The following is a 22,609-nucleotide window of genomic DNA, read 5'->3' as shown; positions in this document are numbered from 1 at the left end:
AGCCGTGGGACTGGGGATCTCAGTCAGGTTGTCTCCTCTTAGAGGGGGTTGGGGTGTAGATATCTAGGTATCATTCTGTAGAAGGTCGTACTTAGTTGACAACTACAGTTCCTTATTTGGTTGGAATACAAGTTTAGAAGTCTCTCGGTTTGGAAGTGTCTGCTCGGTTTTCCAACCCTTCTGATACACATTCCGTCCCACATAGACTACACTGGCATGTAGTTGCGCCATGGCCGCTAGAATGTTCTCAATCTGATGGTGTAACTTTAGCGTCAATCTTAGCCCGCTGGTCAGGCATCTGCTTGGCAGATGTGGTGTAGCGTATATGGATTTGTCCGAACGCAGTGACGCCTCCTTGAGCTACTGAAACTGAACTGAAACTTAGCGTGGTTTGGCCCGTTGGAATTCAAGTTTGGAAGTCTTTCAGTAATTCAATAATAACTCTCTCAATCATTCAAAAATTCAACAATAATAACTTGTTGACAAATTATCAGTCACATACATTATCCACAGAAAGCAAAATCTTGCACTTGGACGTGTAGTAGGTATGCTCATGTCGCGCTTACCGCAGCGGCTGTGTTTGCTTAGTTTTCCAAGCCTTCAGATACACATTGCGTCCCACACACACTACACTGGCATCTTGCGCCATGGCCGCTAGAATGTTCTCAAATAATTCAATTATAACTCTCAGTTATTCAATAATTCAATAATAACTTGATGACAAATCATCAGCGGCCGGAAGAGTGTGGGTACAGAGAGAGAGGGGAGGGATGAGGGGGAGGGGGTGGGGGGTGGGGGAGCAGGACAGACCTTTGAAGTGGCTGTGCAAGTCTGGCCACGATGTGCACAGTGTTGACAGATTCCATACATGGCCATGTGGATGCAGAGAGCTGTCGTCGACGGTTTCCTGTACCACGTGACGTGGTGCAGCGGAGAAACGTCATCGTCCCGCACTGAAAAAAAAAGTCCATATATGGCACTGGAAATGCAAGGCGGGGCCAGCTGCTTACTATTATAACCTGCAATGCATCAAGAGCTGCTGCACAAAGAGCATTTGCAGTGCTGTACGTCTGTTCAGCTGGATACTCACCTCTTCACACAAATAGACAACAGTGTACAGAGCTGTCTTCACTTGTTCACACAGCAGGTGATGGTATATATAGTGCCTGGTTATGGTGTGTTAAGTGGCCTTGTCATTGCCATGTTATGTTTGTCTCTTCATGTCATGTTACCCATGCCTTGTCATGCCATGCCATGTTTGTCTCTTCATGTCATGTTACCCATGCCTTGTCATGTTTGTCTCTTCATGTCATGTTACACATGCCTTGTCACGTCATGTCATGCCATGTTTGTCTCTTCGTGTCATGTTACCCATGCCTTGTCATGTTTGTCTCTTCATGTCATGTTACCCATGCCTTGTCATGCCATGCCATGTTTGTCTCTTCATGTTGTGTTACCCATGCCTTGTCATGCCATGTTTGTCTCTTCATGTCATGTTACCCATGCCTTGTCATGCCATGTTTGTCTTCATGTCATGTTACCCATGCCTTGTCATGCCATGTTTGTCTCTTCATGTCATGTTACCCATGCCTTGTCATGCCATGTTTGTCTTCATGTCATGTTACCCATGGCTTGTCATGTTTGTCTCTTCATGCCATGTTACCCATGCCTTGTCATGCCATGTTTGTCTCTTCATGTCATGTTACACATGCCTTGTCACGTCATGTCATGTTTGTCTCTTCATGTCATGTTACCCATGCCTTGTCATGACATGCCATGTTATGTTTGTCTCTTCATGTCATGTTACCCATGCCTTGTCACGTCATGTCATGTTTGTCTCTTCATGTCATGTTACACATGCCTTGTCACGTCATGTCATGTCATGTTTGTCTTGCCATATCTTGCCTAATCTTCGCTGCCTTGTGTGTTCTTGTCATTTGGTTTCTCAGTTTGCCAGCATTTGATATCAAAGCCACTGATTCTATTATCCATGTATTATTTTACATGCTGATATCTGTTGTACTGCTACAGTGTTTCGCTGATTCTCAGTACTACCACTCACACAGTTACAGTGTACTTAGTCCTGTATGATGTGTGTGTATTATTCGTTTGCGGTGATTACAAGACAGTGCTGGGTTGATATCAGTTATTGTTTAAAACCATCTGATACGTATAACAGTCTGTAAATTGTAATTTAGCTATCATGCATCTTCCTATACGGCATACTCCAGTATAGTGCTACATGATAACTGATTCATTCAAGTCACTTTGACACAATATGAGCATTACTTAAATCTATACTGACAGTATACTTTCACTAAATCAGCTTAACTTCAACCATTTTACTTACACTTATGTATTGGAAGTGTCATATATGCTGTCAGTGTTTGGTCTTCACACATATGCATTATCTTATGTTGTTGCTTATTCCAAACCAAGTGATAGTCTTTCCATTGTAATATACATGTGCTTACTATCCACTTGCGTTACTGACATGCTGTACTTATGACATCTGTTGTTTGTCTTTTACGGGCACTGTCTTCTCATCTTCTTATCTTCTCTTTTTCTCTTCTCCTTATAATATTGTAATAAACAATAGAAAAAAACCTTTTGGACTGGCCTCTATATGTCCTTGGCCTGTGTGAAGGAGCTTTCTATCCTTTCACTCTTTTTATGATGTCTTGATTCAGTAATTCCGTCATTCTTTTGTAGTCCCTTTATAATATACCACTCGGTTCACTGTCGATGACAAATATATAGAGATAGATAGATAGATATAGATATATACGGACAAAACTTGTCTCTTTGTGCACTTCTTCGATCACACAACGAACAGAGAAATTGCCAAGTATCAAAATTCATTTTCCATGTGATCAAAAGGAGAAACCATCTGCTCAGACATAAGTAAGTACAATGTCAGTTCCACGAACAGTATGATATAATGTGATGATATTCAAGTATTATTACACCCCTTCCCATGCCCACCCCCAGTCCCCTTGTTTTGAAATGTGGTCCATGGCCAAAGTTCATTAAAACATTTTCTCTCTCTCTCTCTCTCTCTCTCTCTCTCTCTCTCTCTTGCATATGAATAATGCACACATGTTGCTTAAGTCTAAGTATTGTAACATGTGCTGTCTAATTTCAACTTTAAAACGTTTTGATGGATTTTTTTTCTCCTGAAAATGTGTTTTTACACTTTTTCCGACAGTGTGTGCCAGGTGAAATAAACGTTGAGTATCGGGAGTTAGTTTCGTGCATATTATGATAGGTTCACCATATAATGTGACACATGAGCACACACATACTCAAAGAGATACATAAGGCTGCCAAACAAGTACAATCCCACAAAGCTGGGTAACAAGTATATATAAACACACACACACACACACACACATATATATATATATATATCACTAGCCCGCCCCACACAAAGAGTGTGGACAAATCCCAAGCTGACCACGAAGACAAAGATGGCTGTATACAACGCCTGCGTCCTCAGCACCTTGCTGTATGGCAGTGAGGCCTGGACCACACATGCTCATCAGGAGAAAAGGCTCAATACCTTCCACCTGAGAAGCCTACGGCGCATACTCGGCATCTCCTGGCAAGATAAGGTAACAAACACCGAAGTACTGACTCGCGCTGGCCTTCCGACCATGTATACCATGCTGAGACAGGGTCGGCTGCACTGGCTGGGCCACGTTCGCCGCATGGAAGATGGTCGCATCCTAAAAGACATCCTTTATGGAGAGCTCGCCACAGGGCAGAGAAGCATCGGCCGCCCACAGCTGAGATACAACGAAGTTTGCAAATGTGACATAAAGGCGCTTGAGATCAACACTGAGTCCTGGGAGGACCTTGCAGATGACCGCACTCTCAAAAATCAGCTACGGATTGGTGAGGACAAACTGTCAGCTGCTGCAACAGAAAAGCGAGCTCGCAGAAAAGGGACGGTAGCCAACAGACCAACATCAGCTTACACATGTGACTGCTGCGACAGACTGTCTCTCTCGCATCGGTCTCTACAGTCACAGGCGACGCTGCCTGGTCCAAGCAGACAGCCCAATTAGACATTAGGTCGGATATACTCTATCCATGGTCAGCCATGACCGAAGGAGGCCTACTACACACACACACACACACACACACACACACACACACACACACACACATATATATATATATATATATATATATATATATCTTTTTTCTTTCTTTCTTTAATTTAACGTCTTTTCACTCTGAGTGATATTAGACGTGTCATCTGTAGGTGTGTGTGTGTGTGTGTGTGTGTGTGTGTGTGTGTGTGTGTGTGTGTGTGTGTGCGTGTGTTCGTGTATGGGTGGTGGGGTAGGGATGGAGGTTTAAGGGGGGCATACAGAGAAAAGATGAACTATAATAATGGAATCAGCAATTCATAAATAACTGTCAAACAACAATTATCAACATCAGCATCAACAACAAAAGTAAAATTAAGTATCGGTAGGTCGCATCACAGACAGTCCTATCGGATTTTTAACAGACTGTATTCAGCAATTTCGAACAATAGTAACTGATTGGACATTATTTCTTTTATGTCTTGTTCTGAAAATGTTGTAACCTTACATGTATCTGGAAGTAACCTGACAATCATTTGACACAGAAACAAAATTTGATTTCGTGTGATTTGTTTACCACAGACACAATAACAATGCGATTGTTTACCACCTTTTACTTGTGAACTGAATAAAAACAAGTTTAAAAAAAAAAGTTTGCTGCTGCCAAAACTGCTTCTATGAGAGTAAAGAACTGGGAGTCAGCATTTTCATCTAATTCGTATTCAAAGTCTTGAGAAGCGAGGACAATTTTGTTTGTTTTGTTTTTTTATCCCAGTCTGCACACTTATAATCATATTTTGGGATTTTGTCTTGCACAGCATTACTATTGTGAGTATTTTCTTTCGATACATTTATGATAATCGGGAGATGACCACTACCAAGTGTATCTTTATATACGTTTCCCATGAGCAAGCTGGCACTAACTCTGGTGATATCAATGTCAGGTTCTGTAGCGTTTGCGCTGTGTTTTGGTATGTCTGGTATCCTGGTGAGGGAGCATTGAAGTCACCCGCTATCAGCCGCTCACCACTATTGTGATCTTGGACGGAACGTAGCCATTCCGTATTTTGTTCATATGGGCCCTATGGTAGATATACTGAATATATATATATATATATATAATATAAATATATATATATATATATATATATAGAGAGAGAGAGAGAGAGGTAGGTGTGTGTGTGTGTGTGTGTGTGTGTGTGTGTGTGTACAATTTCATTTAATGTCTACTATCCACATTAAGAAATATTAGACATAAAAACGAAAAAGGAGGGGGGGGGGGGGGGGGGGGGGAGAGAGAAAAAATGGAGGGGAAGGGAAAGGGATGAAAACAATACTATTCACAACATTAACTTAACAACAATCTAACTAAGAGAATAACTTTCCAACTTTAAAACATATAGGCGTGTAAAAAAAAAATTCTTAAAAAAATGAATAATTCAAAGGATATAACAACCCAATTACACTATTTTACAAAACATTTGGGGGAAAAATCAGACAGTGATAAGTCTAAGATTTCTCCAGCCACGATTCGAAGGAATCCAGATAAAATTTATGCTAGTGCCCCTCACTGAGAGTAAATGAATTAGATGTCTAATTTCAATAGTAATTTCAGATCTAACTTTCGAGTGTATAGAGTTGATAGCACTAATAACTGACTTGGTGTCAAATGACACAAAAAGCAATTTGGAATATATCTTTTGGAAAATCGAGTAAAAAAAAAAAAAAATTCAATGCCATAAGTAGGCTACTGCAACTAGTTCTGTGCCGGGTAAAGACTGACTTTTTTTTCCACGTTATAAAACGTTTCTGCGTTTAGGCCAGGTATGATCAGTATTTGCGGCACCTGCATTATTGTTTAATACAGAACAGTCTGTATAAACCATCAACTAAGTTGTTTGGATATTTATCATCAGTATAAGTGAATTCGAGCATAGGATGACTATAAATAATTATTCATGTTTTCAGTCATTGTCACATTCGTATAATCAATATCAAATTGGGCTCTCTTGAGTTCCCGAGGAGGAATAGGGGATAATTATAACGACACTGCGGTTTGGCTATATCATGCTCCCGCTTTAGATCAGAGCAAAGACTTTAGCCCTACGGAAAGACGGGCCACTCCTAGACGCTCCCTTCTTTGTTTCTACTAACGCGAATGAAGCCAGAGCCGCCTCGCGCTGACGGGGTTTTCGCCCCTTTTCCCGAGTATCAGTTTACCGACTCGCGGAAAACTGGCTGTGTAGGCGTGTCTCTCTCTCTCTCTCTCTCTCTCTCTCTCTCTCTTCTTTTACTTAAATGAAATTCAGGTGTTGTGAATGAAAGAAAATTTGTGATAAATATTAAAGAAATTTAAAATAATTAAAAAGTAACTAGTGCTTACAATTTTTAAATGCATTATTTAAGAATTACATGTCAGAAGAAAATAACTAAACAAGTAAACAAATAATTAACGAACAAACACATAAATAAATAGGTGAATAAAAAAAATGAAGACAGAAAAAAAGACAGAGCGAAAGAAAAAGAATGAAAGAAAGAAAGAAAGAAAGAAACTGAATTACAATATTGTTTCATATCACAACACACACACACACACACACACACACACACACACACCACCTACCCCCCCTCCCTACACACACCCACCTCCCGGACATGAACAAATTAACAACACTCCTGGCTGATTTTTTAAACTTAGTCAATGGTGCTTTAGATGTGTCTGCCAGAGAAGCAAATCTCTCATCCATAGTTATTACTTTCTACTAGATCAGTTTTTGTTAATGGTTTAGGCATAGATTAAATGGATGTACTTACCTGCATCACCTTCCAATGTTGTTTTCTTCTTTTGCTTGCGTGCTTTTTTCGGAGGTGGTTCGCATCTCTGAGGGAGGGGTCGTTTTGTAGAAATGGTTGGAGGGGGGTTCGGAACACTGAACAGCGTCGGGACAGCATTCCAGTTCAGTCGACAAGTTTTGCTGGAGGGGTTCATGAACTGACTGGCCTCAAAGTGGTCGGAACACAAACAGCAATTGGCATGGAGATAAGTTTCTGACTGGCCCACGAGGTCTGCACGCCTGCAGTTTTGCACCCATTTCTTACACCTGTGTTGAAACAAAACAAAAAGAGATTTACTACAAATCCATCTGCTCACAAATCGGCTTTATATCCCCCTCCTCATCCCCCCCCCCCCCTTTCCCTGTCTCGTTTCTCACCTCCCCACCCCTTTCCCTCTCTCGCCCTCACAAACGTTTTAGCGAGTGCCGTGAACATGGTTATAAGTTGTTGTTTTCTTAAATGAGTTTATTATCAACGTTTAAACAGAAGACAAAAATGTGCGTCGGAATCTTCGTCGGGATCATTCCCACTTTATTTTACAACTGTATAGATCTGATACAAATGATATAGATCTAGAATCTAGCATGATAGCCAAACCAAATTATACACTGAACTAAGCCTCTGCGAATTTTTTCGAGAGATTTTCAACATTTAGATCTAAACAAAAGACAAAAACAAAACTCACCTATCTTTATCCTTTGGAAATGAAAACAGTCGGAATCCTTTTTTTCGAGAATTGTGGCAATTAGGTGCCGCACACCAACTTCCTCTCGGCTTGCTCGCCATGTTACAGACAGTATGCATCAGCAGGCGTTTAGTCGGGAGAAGTGGGATGGGCCGTTTTCGCGATTGCGTCAGGTCGGCTTCACTTACCGCGCAAAGTGGCGGGTCTTTCCGTAGGGCTAAAGTCTTTGATCAGAGCTTGTTATGGTAGTAGATGTGTATGTACTTGAGGCTATGGTCCTAGATCTTTTTGGAAAGTCAGTATTGTAGTTCAGGTTTCAGATCATTTTCTGCTCTCAATTAATTTGGTGCACTGAACGGTTCCTGTGTTCTTCAGTCGAGTGGTACGGTACTCCAGCCGCACTGTATGTTTTAATACATGAAGCATGAATTGGTATACCTATTGCAAGTTTATATCCTTTGCAGTCTGTACTTAGGAGTTTCTTCAATAGATAATTTGGGGCATTGAAAAATACTTCTTGGGCATAAGTTAAATTTGATCGAATAAGTGATGTAGACAGGCGCAAAAGTGTTAATCTAATATCTTGTCCCCAAGATTGCTTACCTATCACCTTTAAACTCTTGACAAAGCTGTTGACGTACGGCGTACGTCACGAAATGTCGCTCACCAATGCTGTATTGACGTACGCCGTACGTCATGTTACAGCGTTCCATGTTTCGAGTCCTGCATTGCAGAAAATACAGTCTGCTGACAATTAAATTAGCTCCCCTGAGAGCTCTTTATCTCCTGAGTTCCATAAGCTAAAAAATATTCACCTCATTGCCATATATGTGGCGAAAGTTTTGCAAGTTCGAACGGAGTTCAAGTTGTGTTTGCAAAGTCATGGCTGAACGCAGACAAACCCCAACATTTGCACAAGTATTGGAAGAAATCTTTCGGGATGCAAATAGTAGAGATGAAGATTGTGGACTCAATGAGATAGAACTGCGTGAAGTTGCTGCCGAAGACGGATGGAGGTGGGGTTGCTTGACCTGGATCTGGATCTGGATGCATACGTCGCAGGAGCCAATCAACGAAAATGAGCAAAGACAAGCTGAGCTGATCCAAGATGCAGGTAGGTGTTTTCGGGGTTTGTTAGTTTATTAATTGCTCTCTGCTTGTTGTAACAATGCATATAACTGCATTGTGTGTGTTTTGAATGTGTTAGCTGTGATTAGTAGCTTCGTCAGTCACTGATCAGTGTGTGTGTGTGTGTGAGAGAGAGAGAGAGAGAGTCAATCACTTGTGCACTGTGTGTGACCAACACAGCGCAAGTGGGCGTGGCTCGCTGGCTGGCTCATTGTTGATGACAGCGTGTGTCTCGCTCGCTTAGTGATTTCTGTGTATCGGAGTGTGTATTGGTTTGTTGTTGTTGTTGTGTGTGTGAGAGAGAGAGGGGAGGGGGGGGGCGAGGGGAGGAGCTGATGTTTACAAAACGGAACAGAAAATGATATACAGAATCGTATATCAAAATTACATTGTAAATGCAACACTTGCAGAAGTTGTGTGTGTGTGTGTGTGTGTGTGGTCATTTTGTTTTGTGTGAGAAAGAGAGAATGAAGCGGGTGTGGCATACCATGAACCAGTTTCGGTGTGCGTGTGTTGGGTGGTTCGGGGGAGGGGGCTGGCAGGTGTGTGTGTGTGTTTGTATTTCAGCTTCTGAAAACAGTCAGAAATAAAATGGTACCATTTCATAATCTCTTTATATGTAAAAACAACAACAAAACCCAACAAACTTAGTGTTTTATGCAATGTGTTTCAGGTGTGCAGCATGTTGATGATCATGATGTTCATCCTGGACCATCTGGAGTTGACACCTTGCCACAAACCAGCAGCTGAAGACCAGCAGCAGCAAGACCAAAGGGCAGCAGGGATCAGGTTCGACATCGGTCATCGGTCATTGACGCATTTAATTTTGAAATGACCTATTGTTTTTCAGGTTGCCAGGTCACATGACTTACTGTTTTTATGACCAGTCGGTTAACCAAAGTAACCATATCTCTCTCTCTCTCTCTCTCTTTAACGATCGCGATCGCTTTGTCGTCTGCTCCTACAGGAAATGACTATAAACTGGTTTATTAAAATACAGATCCGTGACAAAACGAAATCCGAAACGAATCTTTATCGCTGCCTTTCGCGAGCTTTGGCGAGAAGAATTGGCGTTCCCACTTTTGCATTAACCGAGTGTAGTTCCGGGAAAACTGAAAGTAGACTTCTGCTATTTGACCTATTGATTTTCAAAATGACCTATTGATTTTATGTTCTTCCGGTCATATGACCTATTGTCTATTGAACCCAACCTGATCTCTGGGGCAGTAAACAAGCCTCCAGCAATTCTGGATTACAACAAAAACATGGATGCCATGGACCATCATGACCAACAACTGCAGTCATATGATGCCACAAGGAAAACCCTGAAGTGGTACAAATAGCTGTGTGTGCATTTGATTATCACACACACACACACACACACACACACACACACACACACACACACACACAAACAAACAAACACACAAACGCATATACTGTGTGCGTGTGTGTGAGCGGATATGTGTGTGCTCGCACTTTCTCTGTGTGGCGAGTGATTTGCAATGCATGTGGGAACTGTAGCACATTACGCACAGTCCAACGTCATAGCACGTGAGGAAACCCACAGCATGACGCAGAATCTGAATCTTTCAGGTGGCCCATACCATCATCAGCTAATTACATCATAATCGTGTCCTACAGATATCACATGATGATCAGACGTCAAATGATTGCTGCACACGGAGCATAGAGACTTCCAATAATGGCGAGACTTCCACTTGTCATCGTAGTTCTCTTCCTTGTCATCGTGGCTTGTCGTTCATCTTCATCGGCGCGTCACAAAATTGGTGAGTTTTGGGTTTGGGACTGTCCTGTCAGTGTGCGTGTATGTGTGTGTCTGTGTGTGTGTGTGTGTGTCATGAACTAATCAGCGTACTTAAAAGAACCCAAGGTTTCATAAGGAAAGGGTTGTTTCTGACAAAAACCCGCTTTGATATTGAAATGTTACACCTGCTGACGGAAGGATAAAAAAGGCAGCGCTGCGCTATGGTGACAGGCTCTTCACAGGGAATGGAGCCTGAATTTGGCAGAGTAACATAAACAGTAATGCAATACAATACAATACAATACAGTACAGTACAATACAGTACAGTACAATACAATACAACATAAAACAGCAAACTGTGAAAAAGATCATGACAGGTCATCACCTCAAGATCAGAGCAGGATGATTACATCACATCATTGCCCACAGGCACCACAAAGTTGTCATACCATGTCAGTCTTCTTTCGTTTCATGCAAAGCATTGCGGCACAGTTTCTTTCTTTCCTGTTTTCCTCCCTTTTTGATAGATTATATAGCACAATAACGTAACTTTTTCAGTAGGTCATTCTGTAAAAGATAATAGATAACAGCACAAACAGATTTCATGAGATTTGGCCTCTCTCTCTCTCTCTCTCTTTCTTCGACCCCAATCTAGCTTAGCTTTTTTTTTCTTCTCTCTCTCTTCCCTCTTTCTGTCTCTTTCCATTCTTTCTCCCTCCTTCCCCCTCTCTCTCTCTACCTCTCTCCAAACCCACCCCCCGACCCCCGACTGCACCAGACCCTGCCACACAGCGCCACCTCCCGCCCCAACCCCCATCCCTCCAACTTCCCATGTGTTTGTATTATGGCCTGAGGCCGATGTACGATAAACCATTTGTCTTGTCTTGTTTCTCTACATCTCCTCTATTCCTCCTCCCTGTCTCTCTTCCTCCCCATCCCCTCTTTCTGTCTTGCCAACCTCCCCCCCCCCCCTCTCTCTCTCTCCTACACTCATAACCTAGCCTACCCCCTCTCCCTCACACACCCCATCTCCTCTCCTCTCTCCAACACGGGTAGTAGGTTGATGATCGGGTAATGATGGGACGTGACTGCAGGTCATATCCTAGCCTCCCCCCCACACACATCACACACACACACACACACACACACACACACACACACACACACACACACACACACTCTACTCTCCCTAACACACTCCACCTCTCTCCTCCTCTCTCACCAACACAGGATTAGGTTCATGAAGAGATGTGACAATGGGGTGTCACAAGACCAGCCAAGCCAAGGTGAGACAAGACAAGACAAGGCAAGACATGTCTTCTCTGTTTCAGAAAACCTGGCGGGGTTACAGGTACAGGCACATTTCTTGTGTAAAATATGAAAATAATAAAACACATGTGGCATTGTGTGATTGCAGGCCTCATACCCTGGGGAAACGTCACCAAGGAAGTGATGGAGGCGGCACTGTCAGACTCCTTCACCGTCATCACCGTTCCCACGGAGGTGGCCAACTCTCCCTACGAGCGTATGGAGCAGAGTGAGTGGTGCACTTGAAATATGGTGGATGGGTGGGGTGGGGAGACTAAGTGGGGAGTTGGAGGGGGGCGGGGATAGGGGCGTGGAGGGAGGTGAGAGACTCAATCAGGTTGTTGCCTGTGGGACTGGTGGGGAGGAGGGGGAGGTTGGCTGGGGAGCATTCTTTCATTTTTCAGATGAATCTAAAATGTAAACTAGGATTAACTGTGTATTGTATTGCAGCACATAACTATCCAGATGTTGTTTTTTTCACTCACTTTCAGAAATGAGTATTTTTCGAACCAAAACTTGTGTGCTGGAGATGGAGCAGTTCCATCTTAAGCAGTTCACACTGATATGCATTTTGTTGTTTCATGATCATGATACAGATTTATCGAAGTTAAAAAATAAAAAAAATTCCCTGTCCTCGTCACCCTTTTCTCTTTTTTTGGGGGGGGGGAGGGGGAGGGGGGGGTATAAAAATCTCCAAATACAGGCGGAAACTCACCGTTGTTTGTATACTTCAAAATCATTGATACGTGTATGCGTAGTGCGACAGTTCGCACTGTTTTGATGATGATGTTAACGATTTTTGACACACGTTTTGCCTTGATGTAAAGGTCCATTGACATTTATTTTATTTTATTTTCTCATCGTACATTTTTTTGACTGGGGATTCAGGGGAGGGGGTGAGCAGGGGGTCCGCGGGGAAGAGGGTGAGGGGACACGGGGATGAGAGAAGGGGAGGAGGTAGTCTTTGGATGATGGCTGTGGGTAGTGAACTTGAAAAAGAAAACAAAAACAAAACAAATACATTTTGACTAGATTTCATGAAAGCATGTTGAATGTTCCTACCTGCCTGTATCTTTCTTTCTTTCTTAATCTTTCTCCCACTCTAATCACTCTCTCTTGTTGAAAGATATGTAGATACTTCTCTTTCTTTCTTTCTATCTGTCCCTCTCTGTCCCTCTTAACCTCACTCTCCTCCTTGCATTGTTCATCCGTCCACTTTATCATTATAATTATTATTGTTGTTGTTGTTATTGTTATCATTATTATTATCAGCATCATCATTATCATCGTTGATATTGTTGCAGTTAATGTTATTATTGGAGGACGTGGTAGTAGTATTAGTGGCAGTAGTAGTAGTAGTAAATGTCTCTGTCTCTGTCAGTGGGCATGTTTCTTGACTTGGAGAACCTTCTGGTCCTGGTTAGCCCTCATTTACTCTCTCTGTCCATGTCTCTGTCTCTGTCTCTCACTCTCTCACTATCTCGTGAAGTCTCTGTCTCTCTCTCTCTCTCTGTCTCACTATCTCGCTATCTCTCCATCTATCTATCTATCTCTTTCTCCCCCTCTCTTTCTCTCTGGCCCCACCCCCTTCTCTCTCACTCTTTGACTTTGAGACTCTCTCTCTCTCTTTTTCTCTGTGTGTGTGTTTGTGTGTGTGTGTCTCATCCCCTCTGATCCCCTGTCTTACACTGTCTCTCTCTCTCTCTCTCTGTGTCTCATCCCCTCTGATCCCCTCTCTTACACTGTCTCTCTCTCTCTCTTCCTTTCTGACTCTTCCTTTTTTCTCCCTTTCATTTTGATAAATCTTCAGTACATGCAGTCACGATTGCTCTGTCTTTTTCCCACAGTATACTCGTTCCTGGAGTCACAGAACCTTCGGGGTCTGGTGGGGCCTTACGAGAGAGAGGCGGGACTGGTGGCGGAATCACAGCGCCTCCCTTACCTGTCCGTCACGGACGTGACATCAGAGGCACGTGACTACACGCTGGAGTTGTCTCCCAACATGGCGGACATCGGCATGGCCGCTTACGATGTGGCCCACTTCTACTCGTGGAGCAAGATCAGCATCTTCTATGATGATGACAGAGGTGGGGCACGGGGGGAGCGCTTGGTCTTCTTCTTCTTTATTTCATTATTATTATTCTTACTCGTAATTATTATCATCATCATCATTATTATTATCATTATCATTATTATTATTATTGCTGGTGTTGGTGTTGTGACGATATCACCTTAGCGGAATGCGACAGCAGTCAGTGGTTCATGAAAAGGGACGTAACTGTGATTTTCAGGACATTCGGGTAGGAACTGAAATGAGAGACCTCGTACCAGCGGTAAACAACCTTCAGTTCGTCTTCTTCGTAAAGACGTTGATCTAGCTTCCAGCGTGACTTAATCTAACATTCAAGCTACAACACAATTATTGTTGTTATTGATTTGTCTTCTTTTGTTTCATTTTTTCTTGGTTTCCTTGTCCTCTTCCTTCACCTTTCCTATCCATTTCATCCTGAGAGAATGGACAATGATGTCTAAAGGCACTATGTGTACGCTTATACTATATGCAATTAATTTCCAGTCAGATGAATAAAGACACATTACACTGCAATGCACCACATTGCATCGTATTGCATTATATTGCATTTAATTGCATTGTATCATATTGTATCGCATCGTATCGTACTATAACATACCAAGTCGGATGGTATCGTTTTGTATTGAATTGGATCGTATTGTGTTGTATTGCAGTGCATTGTATTGTATTGCATGGCATTCTGTTGTATTGCATTGCATCGTATTGCACAGTTCATCACATTGTATGGTATCATACCCAGGCATGACTTTGCTGGAGAAGCTGATGACGAACCACACGATGACGGTGCTGGGGTGGAGGCTGCCCCGCCTGGCGCAGGACGGGCAAGTGAAGAGGTGTCTGGTGGAGATGAGAAAGGTCCAGGCGGAGACCTCTGTCATCCTTTGCAACAGGGACAACACTCGCAAGATCCTCGAGCAGGTATGACGCAGTTTTGTGGTGGCTGTGGTGGTTGAGGATGAGTAGCTGCATGGGTGGGTGGGTTGGTGTGTGGGTGGGTGGGTGTGTTTGTGACTTGTCCTGTGCATTGGGCACAACACCCACAGGATCCTGTAGCAGCTGACGTCACGTCATCTGCCTGCAGTCTGTGTTGTGGGTGCTGGAGCGGTGGTGGGATGTGGATGTGGTGGCTCACTGTGAGCTGGTTTTCTTTCTCAGTGTTTGTGCTGGGGCGTGGAGGTATGTTGGTGGGTTGTGGGGGTCTCTGTTTTTCTTGTTTTGATGGTGAAGATTGGGTGTTGTTGGTGTTGTGGTGAAGATTGGGTGTTGTTGGGGTTGTGGTGATGAAGATTGGGTGTTGTTGGGGTTGTGGTGAAGATTGGGTGTTGTTGGGATTGTGGTGAAGATTGGGTGTTGTTGGGGTTGTGGTGGTGAAGATTGGGTGTTGTTGGGATTGTGGTGAAGATTGGGTGTTGTTGGGGTTGTGGTGGTGAAGATTGGGTGTTGTTGGGGTTGTGGTGGTGAAGATAGGGTGTTGTTGGAGTTGTGGTGAAGATTGGGTGTTGTTGGGGTTGTGGTGGTGAAGATTGGGTGTTGTTGGGATTGTGGTGGAGATTGGGTGTTGTTGGGGTTGTGGTGATGAAGATTGGGTGTTGTTGGGGTTGTGGTGGTGAAGATTGGGTGTTATTGGAGTTGTGGTGAAGATTGGGTGTTGTTGGGGTTGTGGTGGTGAAGATTGGGTGTTGTTGGGGTTGTGGTGAAGATTGGGTGTTGCTGGGGTTCTGGTGGTGAAGATAGGGTGTTGTTGGGGTTGTGGTGGTGAAGATTGGGTGTTGTTGGGGTTGTGGTGATAATTGGGTGTTGTTGGGGTTGTGGTGATGATTGGGTGTTATTGGGGTTGTGGTGACGATTGGGTGTTGTTGGGGTTGTGGTGATAATTGGGTGTTGTTGGGGTTGTGGTGATGAAGATTGGGTGTTGTTGGGGTTGTGGTGATAATTGGGTGGTGTTGGGGTTGTGATGATGTTGGGGTTGTGGTGGTAAAGATTGGGTGTTGTTGGGGTTGTGGTGAAGATTGGGTGTTGTTGGGGTTGTGGTGAAGATAGGGTGTTGTTGGGGTTGTGTGATGATTGTGGTGGGTGTGGAGTTATGTGTTTTTTTTCCATCAGTCCATCAAGAGCCATAGTTGTTGTTGCAGCAATAGCTGATGCAACAGCGTCAGTGATGTGTAGTAGTAGTAATAGTAGTTGTCTGTGTATCGGTTTGTATGTGTGTGAGTGCATGTGTGTGTGTGTGTGTGTGTGTGCAGTAGTCATAATGATACTAACAGTAGTAGAAAAATAACAAGCAGTAGAAGTAGTAGTCTTGAATTTAATGTCTCTCCACTTAAAGTGTTATTTGACAAAACAAATTACGTGTTTGTGTATATGTGCGTACGTGTAGGAGTGCATGTGTGCATGCATTACCGTATACATGTAGGTTGGTGTATGTGTTCCCGTACAGGCACGCCAGCTGGTCATGCTGTCCACCCCACCTTACCAATGGATCTTCTACGACCCAGTTCTGGAGGCTACAGACCTGCTGTTGTCCTTCAACATCGCCATCAACTTCACTGTCCTCTCCCACCTCCACCACACACGCCTCACCACTCCCCGACTCGGCCTCAGCCACCTCGATGATTTTTACGTCACGGAAGCCGCGGCCTTGTTGACGTCAGCCCACCGTAAGATCAGCGGTGGACAGAACATTGACAGTGTGATTCGCCAGGTGGGGGAGTCTGTGGTGCAGTGTTTTGGCATTCTATTCATGTACATTGTAAAAGGGGAAGGGATCTGAAAGCATTTATATCATATATACAGTTGCGCTATGTTCTTATATTTTGTATCTTCAGATAATGTAATTTCCAAATGCTGGATTGTATGAGGGGTCCTTTATCTAACTCTGCACAGCCATCCTGGATACCTCATCACCCCAAACAGCTGGGCACACAGCCTGTGACACGTCCACTGACCACACACAGGGGAGGGTGGAGGGAAGGGGAGCACGCAGTCGACCTGACATCAAAGGGGAGTGAACTGCCAGGGAGAGGTGGGGTGGGGGGAGGAAGAGTGGAGAGGAAGGGCGAGAAGAGGGGAGGGAAGAGAAGGGGTCAGGGACAGGGTGGATGTGGGGGTGACTCTTCACCTGCAGACACACTGCACACTGTAACACCATTGTCTGTTGTGGATTGTTTGCCATTGTTTTCATTTACATTGTCTGCAAAAGCATCATTTGGGCGAAATTGGTTAGGTGTTTGACGTCTGGTCCAGTGTTCACAATTGATCAGGATTCAAGGCCCTGTTTTAGCATGGCATTGTGCTCTTCACAAAGGCATTTTGCCCTGGTTTTCCTCACTCCACCCAGGTGAATGGGTATCTGACTTTGTTGTTGAAAGTTAAAAGGGTGGAAGGAGAGGACTGGGCCCCACCATCCTACTCTGAGACATGGACACAGTGGATATGAAGTCACTGCCAAGATAGCTGTTAAAGACAATGGGGCCTTTGGCCATTAATTTTACATAGAAAATAACATTCTCTGTAGTAGAGTAATTGACTTTGTTTATATCAACATCTGTCACAGATTGCTTGGCTTTGTTTATGTCCACATCACTGCAAAACAAAATGGAAAAAAAAACCATCGATGAGGATGACAACATCCAGCCTGACAATGGAAGTTGAAGATGTGGCACATGCTGTCCAACAGGCCATCTGTTTGTATGCCTGGAAATCAACATGCCTGACTCAATGAACCTCCTACAAAACACGAATATGGAATGAAGAGCCCAGAGTGACATGAGGCAAGGCACAACTATCAGATGCTAAAGCTCACATGGATTGTCTTTTGCATGCAGGCTTTAAGCGAAGTGAGCAAACCAACAGGCTTGCTGGTAGTGCAGCAAAACTGAGTGGTCTACATCTGGGAAAATCTTCAATCCCAGAAAAAGCTAAAGAGTACCTAAAAAAAAAAACAACCAGGTTTCAGGCCATCCGCTATTGATCGCCTCACAGAGATAATGATAGAGGGTTATGTGTCGGTCAGTCATCTGCACCTTATTTCTAGCAGATGTGGTGTAGCGTGTATGGCTATGTCCGCATACTCAGACCCCTCATTGAAACTGAACTGAACTATATGTACACTGTCGAAAGTCTCACAGTGAATGTCAGTGGTTTTACTACATCAAACCTCCAGTTGATAATCAGCCAAAGGCCTTATACAGATAGATACCTTGATAGATAGATAGATATAGATATGTATTTTTGTTTATGTAATTGCGTGGTGTGTGTATGTGTGTCTGCGCGCGTGCTTGCGTGTTTGCATGTGTGTTCGTGTCTGTTTCAGGCGTTTGACGGTGAAGGGCACCGCAAGAAATTCACACTCCATCTGATGGGCCCGAATGATGATAACCAGATTGAAAAGGTATGTACATCATACACGCACGTGTGCACATGCACACACACACAACACACATACTCACAGACCCCTCACACACACACTGCCCCGCGTCCGTAGCCCAGTGGTTATGTGCGTGACTGGGAAACGAATGTCCACGGGTTCGGTTCCCATCTCTCTCTCTCTCTCTCTCTCTCTCTCTATATATATATATATATATGTTTAGAGAGAGAGTGGGGATGTAACTTGGGCAAGACACTCTCCACTATAATCAAATTCTAGCCCAGATGGTCGGGACAGCAGTTACCTCCTCTCGTGTTCTGATGGTCATAGTCGAACAAGACTGACTGTCACTACATACATACATACATATACATACATACTTACATATATATATATATAGATAGATAGATAGATATAGATATATATATATAGAGAGAGAGAGAGAGATGTACCGTAAAGTTCGGTCTATAAGCCACGACTTTTTACCCCAGCTTCAACCTCTGCGGCTTATACAATGATGCAGCTTATTTGCGGATTTTAACGATCCCGGAAGTGTCATGTTCTCGCCTATTCTTAGCTGCCCTTCAACTCACCAAAATCATGATTTCTGTCCATGAATTTTTGGATGAGCTTCAGGATAGTGTGCTAACTGTTCACGTTTTATAAATCAAATCGAAGGCGATCAACCTAGCAGACGACAGTGCAAGCGACGAACCAGCAGCGACCTCCACCTTCATGTTCATGAAGTGAAAGCGAGGCTGAAGTCAGTGACAAGATGGCGGAGGAAGCTGTGCTGGTTCTCTTCAACTCGGACACTGAAGACGAAGATTTTAGTGGATTCAGTGAGCAGGATGACGTTGAATAAATGTGACTATCCCTAAATTGTGGATCTTATTTTCGTTGTGTTTATTTATTATTTTTTGTGGCACTTGCAGTATTTTCGCTTGCTTTTCTTTGTGTTGTTTCCTGCTTGTGTTTATTTCATAACCAACAGCTTTTCTGTAGTATCAGTATGTGTTCCGGTACCGGAAATAAGTGCGGCTTATAAGCCGGTGCGGCTTATGTATGTATAAAGTTCAATTTTTTCCTAATTTTAGTGGGTGCAGCTTATATACCAGTGCGCTCAATAGACTGAACTTTACGGTATATATATATATATATATATATATATATATATATATATATATATATATATATATATATATACAGGCCATAATTTTACTCCCCCTCCACAAGTCTGGATGGTATGTTCATTCCAGTGAACCTGGTCTAATGTGAATCATTGGCTTAGTGCGCTTAAAATAACCCACTGTAACAAAAGGGTCGTCTATGGTAGAAAAACCCACTTCGATTATAAATAAATAACATTTGCAGATAGAAAAAGGAAGAAAAAATATAGGGGGTGCTTCGCTTTGGCAATGTGCTGTTACATGGAAGAGCAGCCCTAATTTCACATAAATAAATTTGTTGAGACACAAATTTGTAAATAGTAATACAACATGCAGATAGAAACACCTGCTGTGCTGGTGCGATTCCTTTTTTTTTTTTTTTTTTTTCCAGAGAGCATACATACTTCTGAGCATTGGCCTGAAATTTCACAGGACATTTACTCTACTCTCGTCCCACCCCCACCCCCACCTCTCACCGAAACACTCCAAGACACTCTATCACCCCACCCCATTTCAACACTATAGTTGTCTGGAAAAAGTACACTAATTTTCATGTAAGAGGTTGTTAAGTGTTGGCCAGCAAACTCCTAACAAGATGATCTGTGGAGATTTGGGTAGATACCCTTTGTATATGACCTCAGCAGTGAGATTTGTTAAGAACTGGCTTCGCTTGATCACTGTGTCACCAGAGCGACTCCCTCACAAGGCCTATTTAATGTCACGTGCTATCAGTGAATCAGGTAAGAAATCTTGGGTGTTTCACCTCAAGAACCTCCGCCCAAAACACTCTCTCTGAGACACCACTCTATCCCCTACCCCAGTAACACTGTAACCAGATATTGCTTTACCCCCCACATCTCCATGGGACACTCCAGACACAACGGTATCCCCTCCACCCCCTGTTATCCTCTCCCCAGGATGTTGCTGTACCCCAAAACTCACCAGGAAACACTCTGCTCTGTCCTCTCCCATAGTAATCCTCTTCCCAGGGCATTACTGTACCCCCTCTCAAAGACACTATTCTACCCCCCCCCTGCCCCCCTCCTTAACCCCCCCATCTTTCCCCACAGTGACACTCTCCCCACACACTGCTGTCCCCCCTCTACTCCACGGACCACACCAAGACTCTGTCCCCTCCCCAGCAACCATACCACCCAGGACATTGCTCTGCATATCTGAGCACTGGCCTGGAATTCCCCAGGACACTTACTCTACCCCCACCCCCTCTCCCGGAAACACTTTGAGACACTACTCCACATCCCTCCCTCAAGTAATCCTCTCCCCAGGACATTTTTTCTACCCCCCTCCTCCAGTAACACTCTCCCCAGACATTGCTCTACCCCCACCTCACCCAGAAACACTCTCTCTGAGACACTACACCCCAGGGCATTGCTTCATCCCCACCTCTCAGCGAAACACTCTACCACCCCCACCCCAGTAACACTGTCCCCAGATCATTGCTCTATCCCCCACCTCTCCCTGAAACACTCTCTCAAAGACACCACACTCTGTCCCTTTCCTCAGTAACACTCTCCCCAGGATATTATTCTACCCCCACCCCTCCCCAAAACTGTCCAAGACACCACTCTATCCCGTCCCCTAGTAAACCTTCTTTCCAGGACATTGCCCTACCCCCACCTCTAACTGAAACTCAATCCCCCCACCCCCCAACTCCCCAGTAACCCTCTCCCCAGGACATTGCCCTACCCCCACCTCTATCTGAAACTCAACCCACCCCCCCACCAACTCCCCAGTAACCCTCTCCCCAGGACATTGCTCTACCCCTACCACTACCCAGAACCAAGCCCGTGACTGTGCCCCTGATCTTCCCCCATCAGTATCACTCTCTCAGTATCCCCACTTCATCCCCCCACCCCCACCCCACCCCATGTAACCCTCTTTCCAGAGTGGGTGTTAGCGCTTTTTAGTGTCTTGTTTTTTTCTCTGTTACCCAGTTGCTATTCTGTTCTCTCTCTCTCTCTCTCTCTCTCTCTCTCTCTCTGTCTGTCTGTTTGTCTGTCTCTCTTTGGTATATTCTATTTATCATTATTAATGCATGTCTGTCATAATGTCAGAATCTCAAGAAAAATGTTGGTGGTTAAAAAAACGGAGAAAAAAAAAAAAAGCGGAGAGCACTGTGCATGTGTGCAGATTGGGGAGTGGCACTACCATGAAGGGCTGTCCGATTCCCGCCTGCAGATGAGAGAAGGGATGAGCCGTCTTAGCCGGACCACCTCCTTCCCCCTCAGGGACTGCACCGCCCATGTGGTCATGATTGAGGTGGGTGCGGGGTGGGAGGGGGCGGGGATGCAGTGTGTGTGTCTGTGTGTGGTGTGGGTGTGGGGGTGGGCGTAACGGGCAATACAATACAACACACACAGTTAACCCTTTCGCTGCCAGGAAAATAAGATTTAAGTGAAATCTATTTGCCAGGGTTTTTTCACAAAAAACGGGTATAAATTTTCAAAAAATTCTGTGCTCTTTGTTATTGGAGAAAGACCCATAAAAGTATATATTTTCTGAAAGGTAAATGAATAAAGAATACAAAACACATGCTATTTTCCCATTTTATATATTTTTAGTGACATGCTGTTGTTTTGAAATCAGTGTTTTGTTTTTTGTTACATTTTCAACTTGTTCATTACAAACATTAGTCAGGTAATTTGCACAAAAACATCATATTTTCTGGACAAATGGATATCTGCTGCTAATTCGGTCATCTGTCGTCTGCTAACATCTGTACAGCTGACATCACTCACTGACAGTCGCATCTTGGCCACTCTCTTGATTGCTCCCTTTATTTTCTATCAGATCGTCCTATAAATGTTCATCTCTATCTCCTCCTTCGAATTTACGCTTCAATTCTTTCTGAGCATCAGCTAAAGAAAGAAATCATGGTTGATTTAGTTCGTCACGATCGCATGTCTTGAGCACGGCGTCAGTCCGACATTTTGTTGAGCGAGCGAGGAGAGAAGTCAGGCAAACACTTGGACAGTGACCCAACCAAAACGTTCAAATAAAGGACTGCTTCATGACGTAGATGGGGTTTCTAGCTATGAATAGAATCTAGAGAGATTCCCCAGGCTAAAGCTACCACTATTTTTGCCAAGGAAGTGAATGCAAACCAGGGAAAAGTCAGAATATTTCGATGACGAGTTATC

At 43.7% G+C, this 22,609-nt stretch overlaps 1 protein-coding gene across 2 annotated transcripts in view; it reads left to right on the top strand.

The window, feature by feature from the left end:
- Positions 1 to 1,062: 1,062 nt before the first annotated feature.
- Positions 1,063 to 22,609, top strand: part of LOC143283748 (glutamate receptor ionotropic, kainate 3-like) — a 50,831-nt gene continuing 29,284 nt past the window's right edge. For both annotated transcript variants that reach the window (XM_076590055.1, XM_076590056.1), the window contains exons 1-8: positions 1,063 to 1,147; positions 10,390 to 10,535; positions 11,931 to 12,050; positions 13,669 to 13,908; positions 14,653 to 14,831; positions 16,351 to 16,614; positions 18,226 to 18,303; positions 21,600 to 21,728. In XM_076590055.1, coding sequence (XP_076446170.1) covers positions 10,451 to 10,535; positions 11,931 to 12,050; positions 13,669 to 13,908; positions 14,653 to 14,831; positions 16,351 to 16,614; positions 18,226 to 18,303; positions 21,600 to 21,728 — 1,095 coding nt within the window. In that variant the 5' untranslated portion in view covers positions 1,063 to 1,147; positions 10,390 to 10,450. The remainder of the gene's footprint in view (positions 1,148 to 10,389; positions 10,536 to 11,930; positions 12,051 to 13,668; positions 13,909 to 14,652; positions 14,832 to 16,350; positions 16,615 to 18,225; positions 18,304 to 21,599; positions 21,729 to 22,609) is intronic.

Source organism: Babylonia areolata, chromosome 7 (assembly GCF_041734735.1).
Source record: "Babylonia areolata isolate BAREFJ2019XMU chromosome 7, ASM4173473v1, whole genome shotgun sequence".
NCBI lineage: Eukaryota > Metazoa > Mollusca > Gastropoda > Neogastropoda > Buccinidae > Babylonia > Babylonia areolata.
This window is presented reverse-complemented; position numbering and strand designations above follow the sequence as displayed.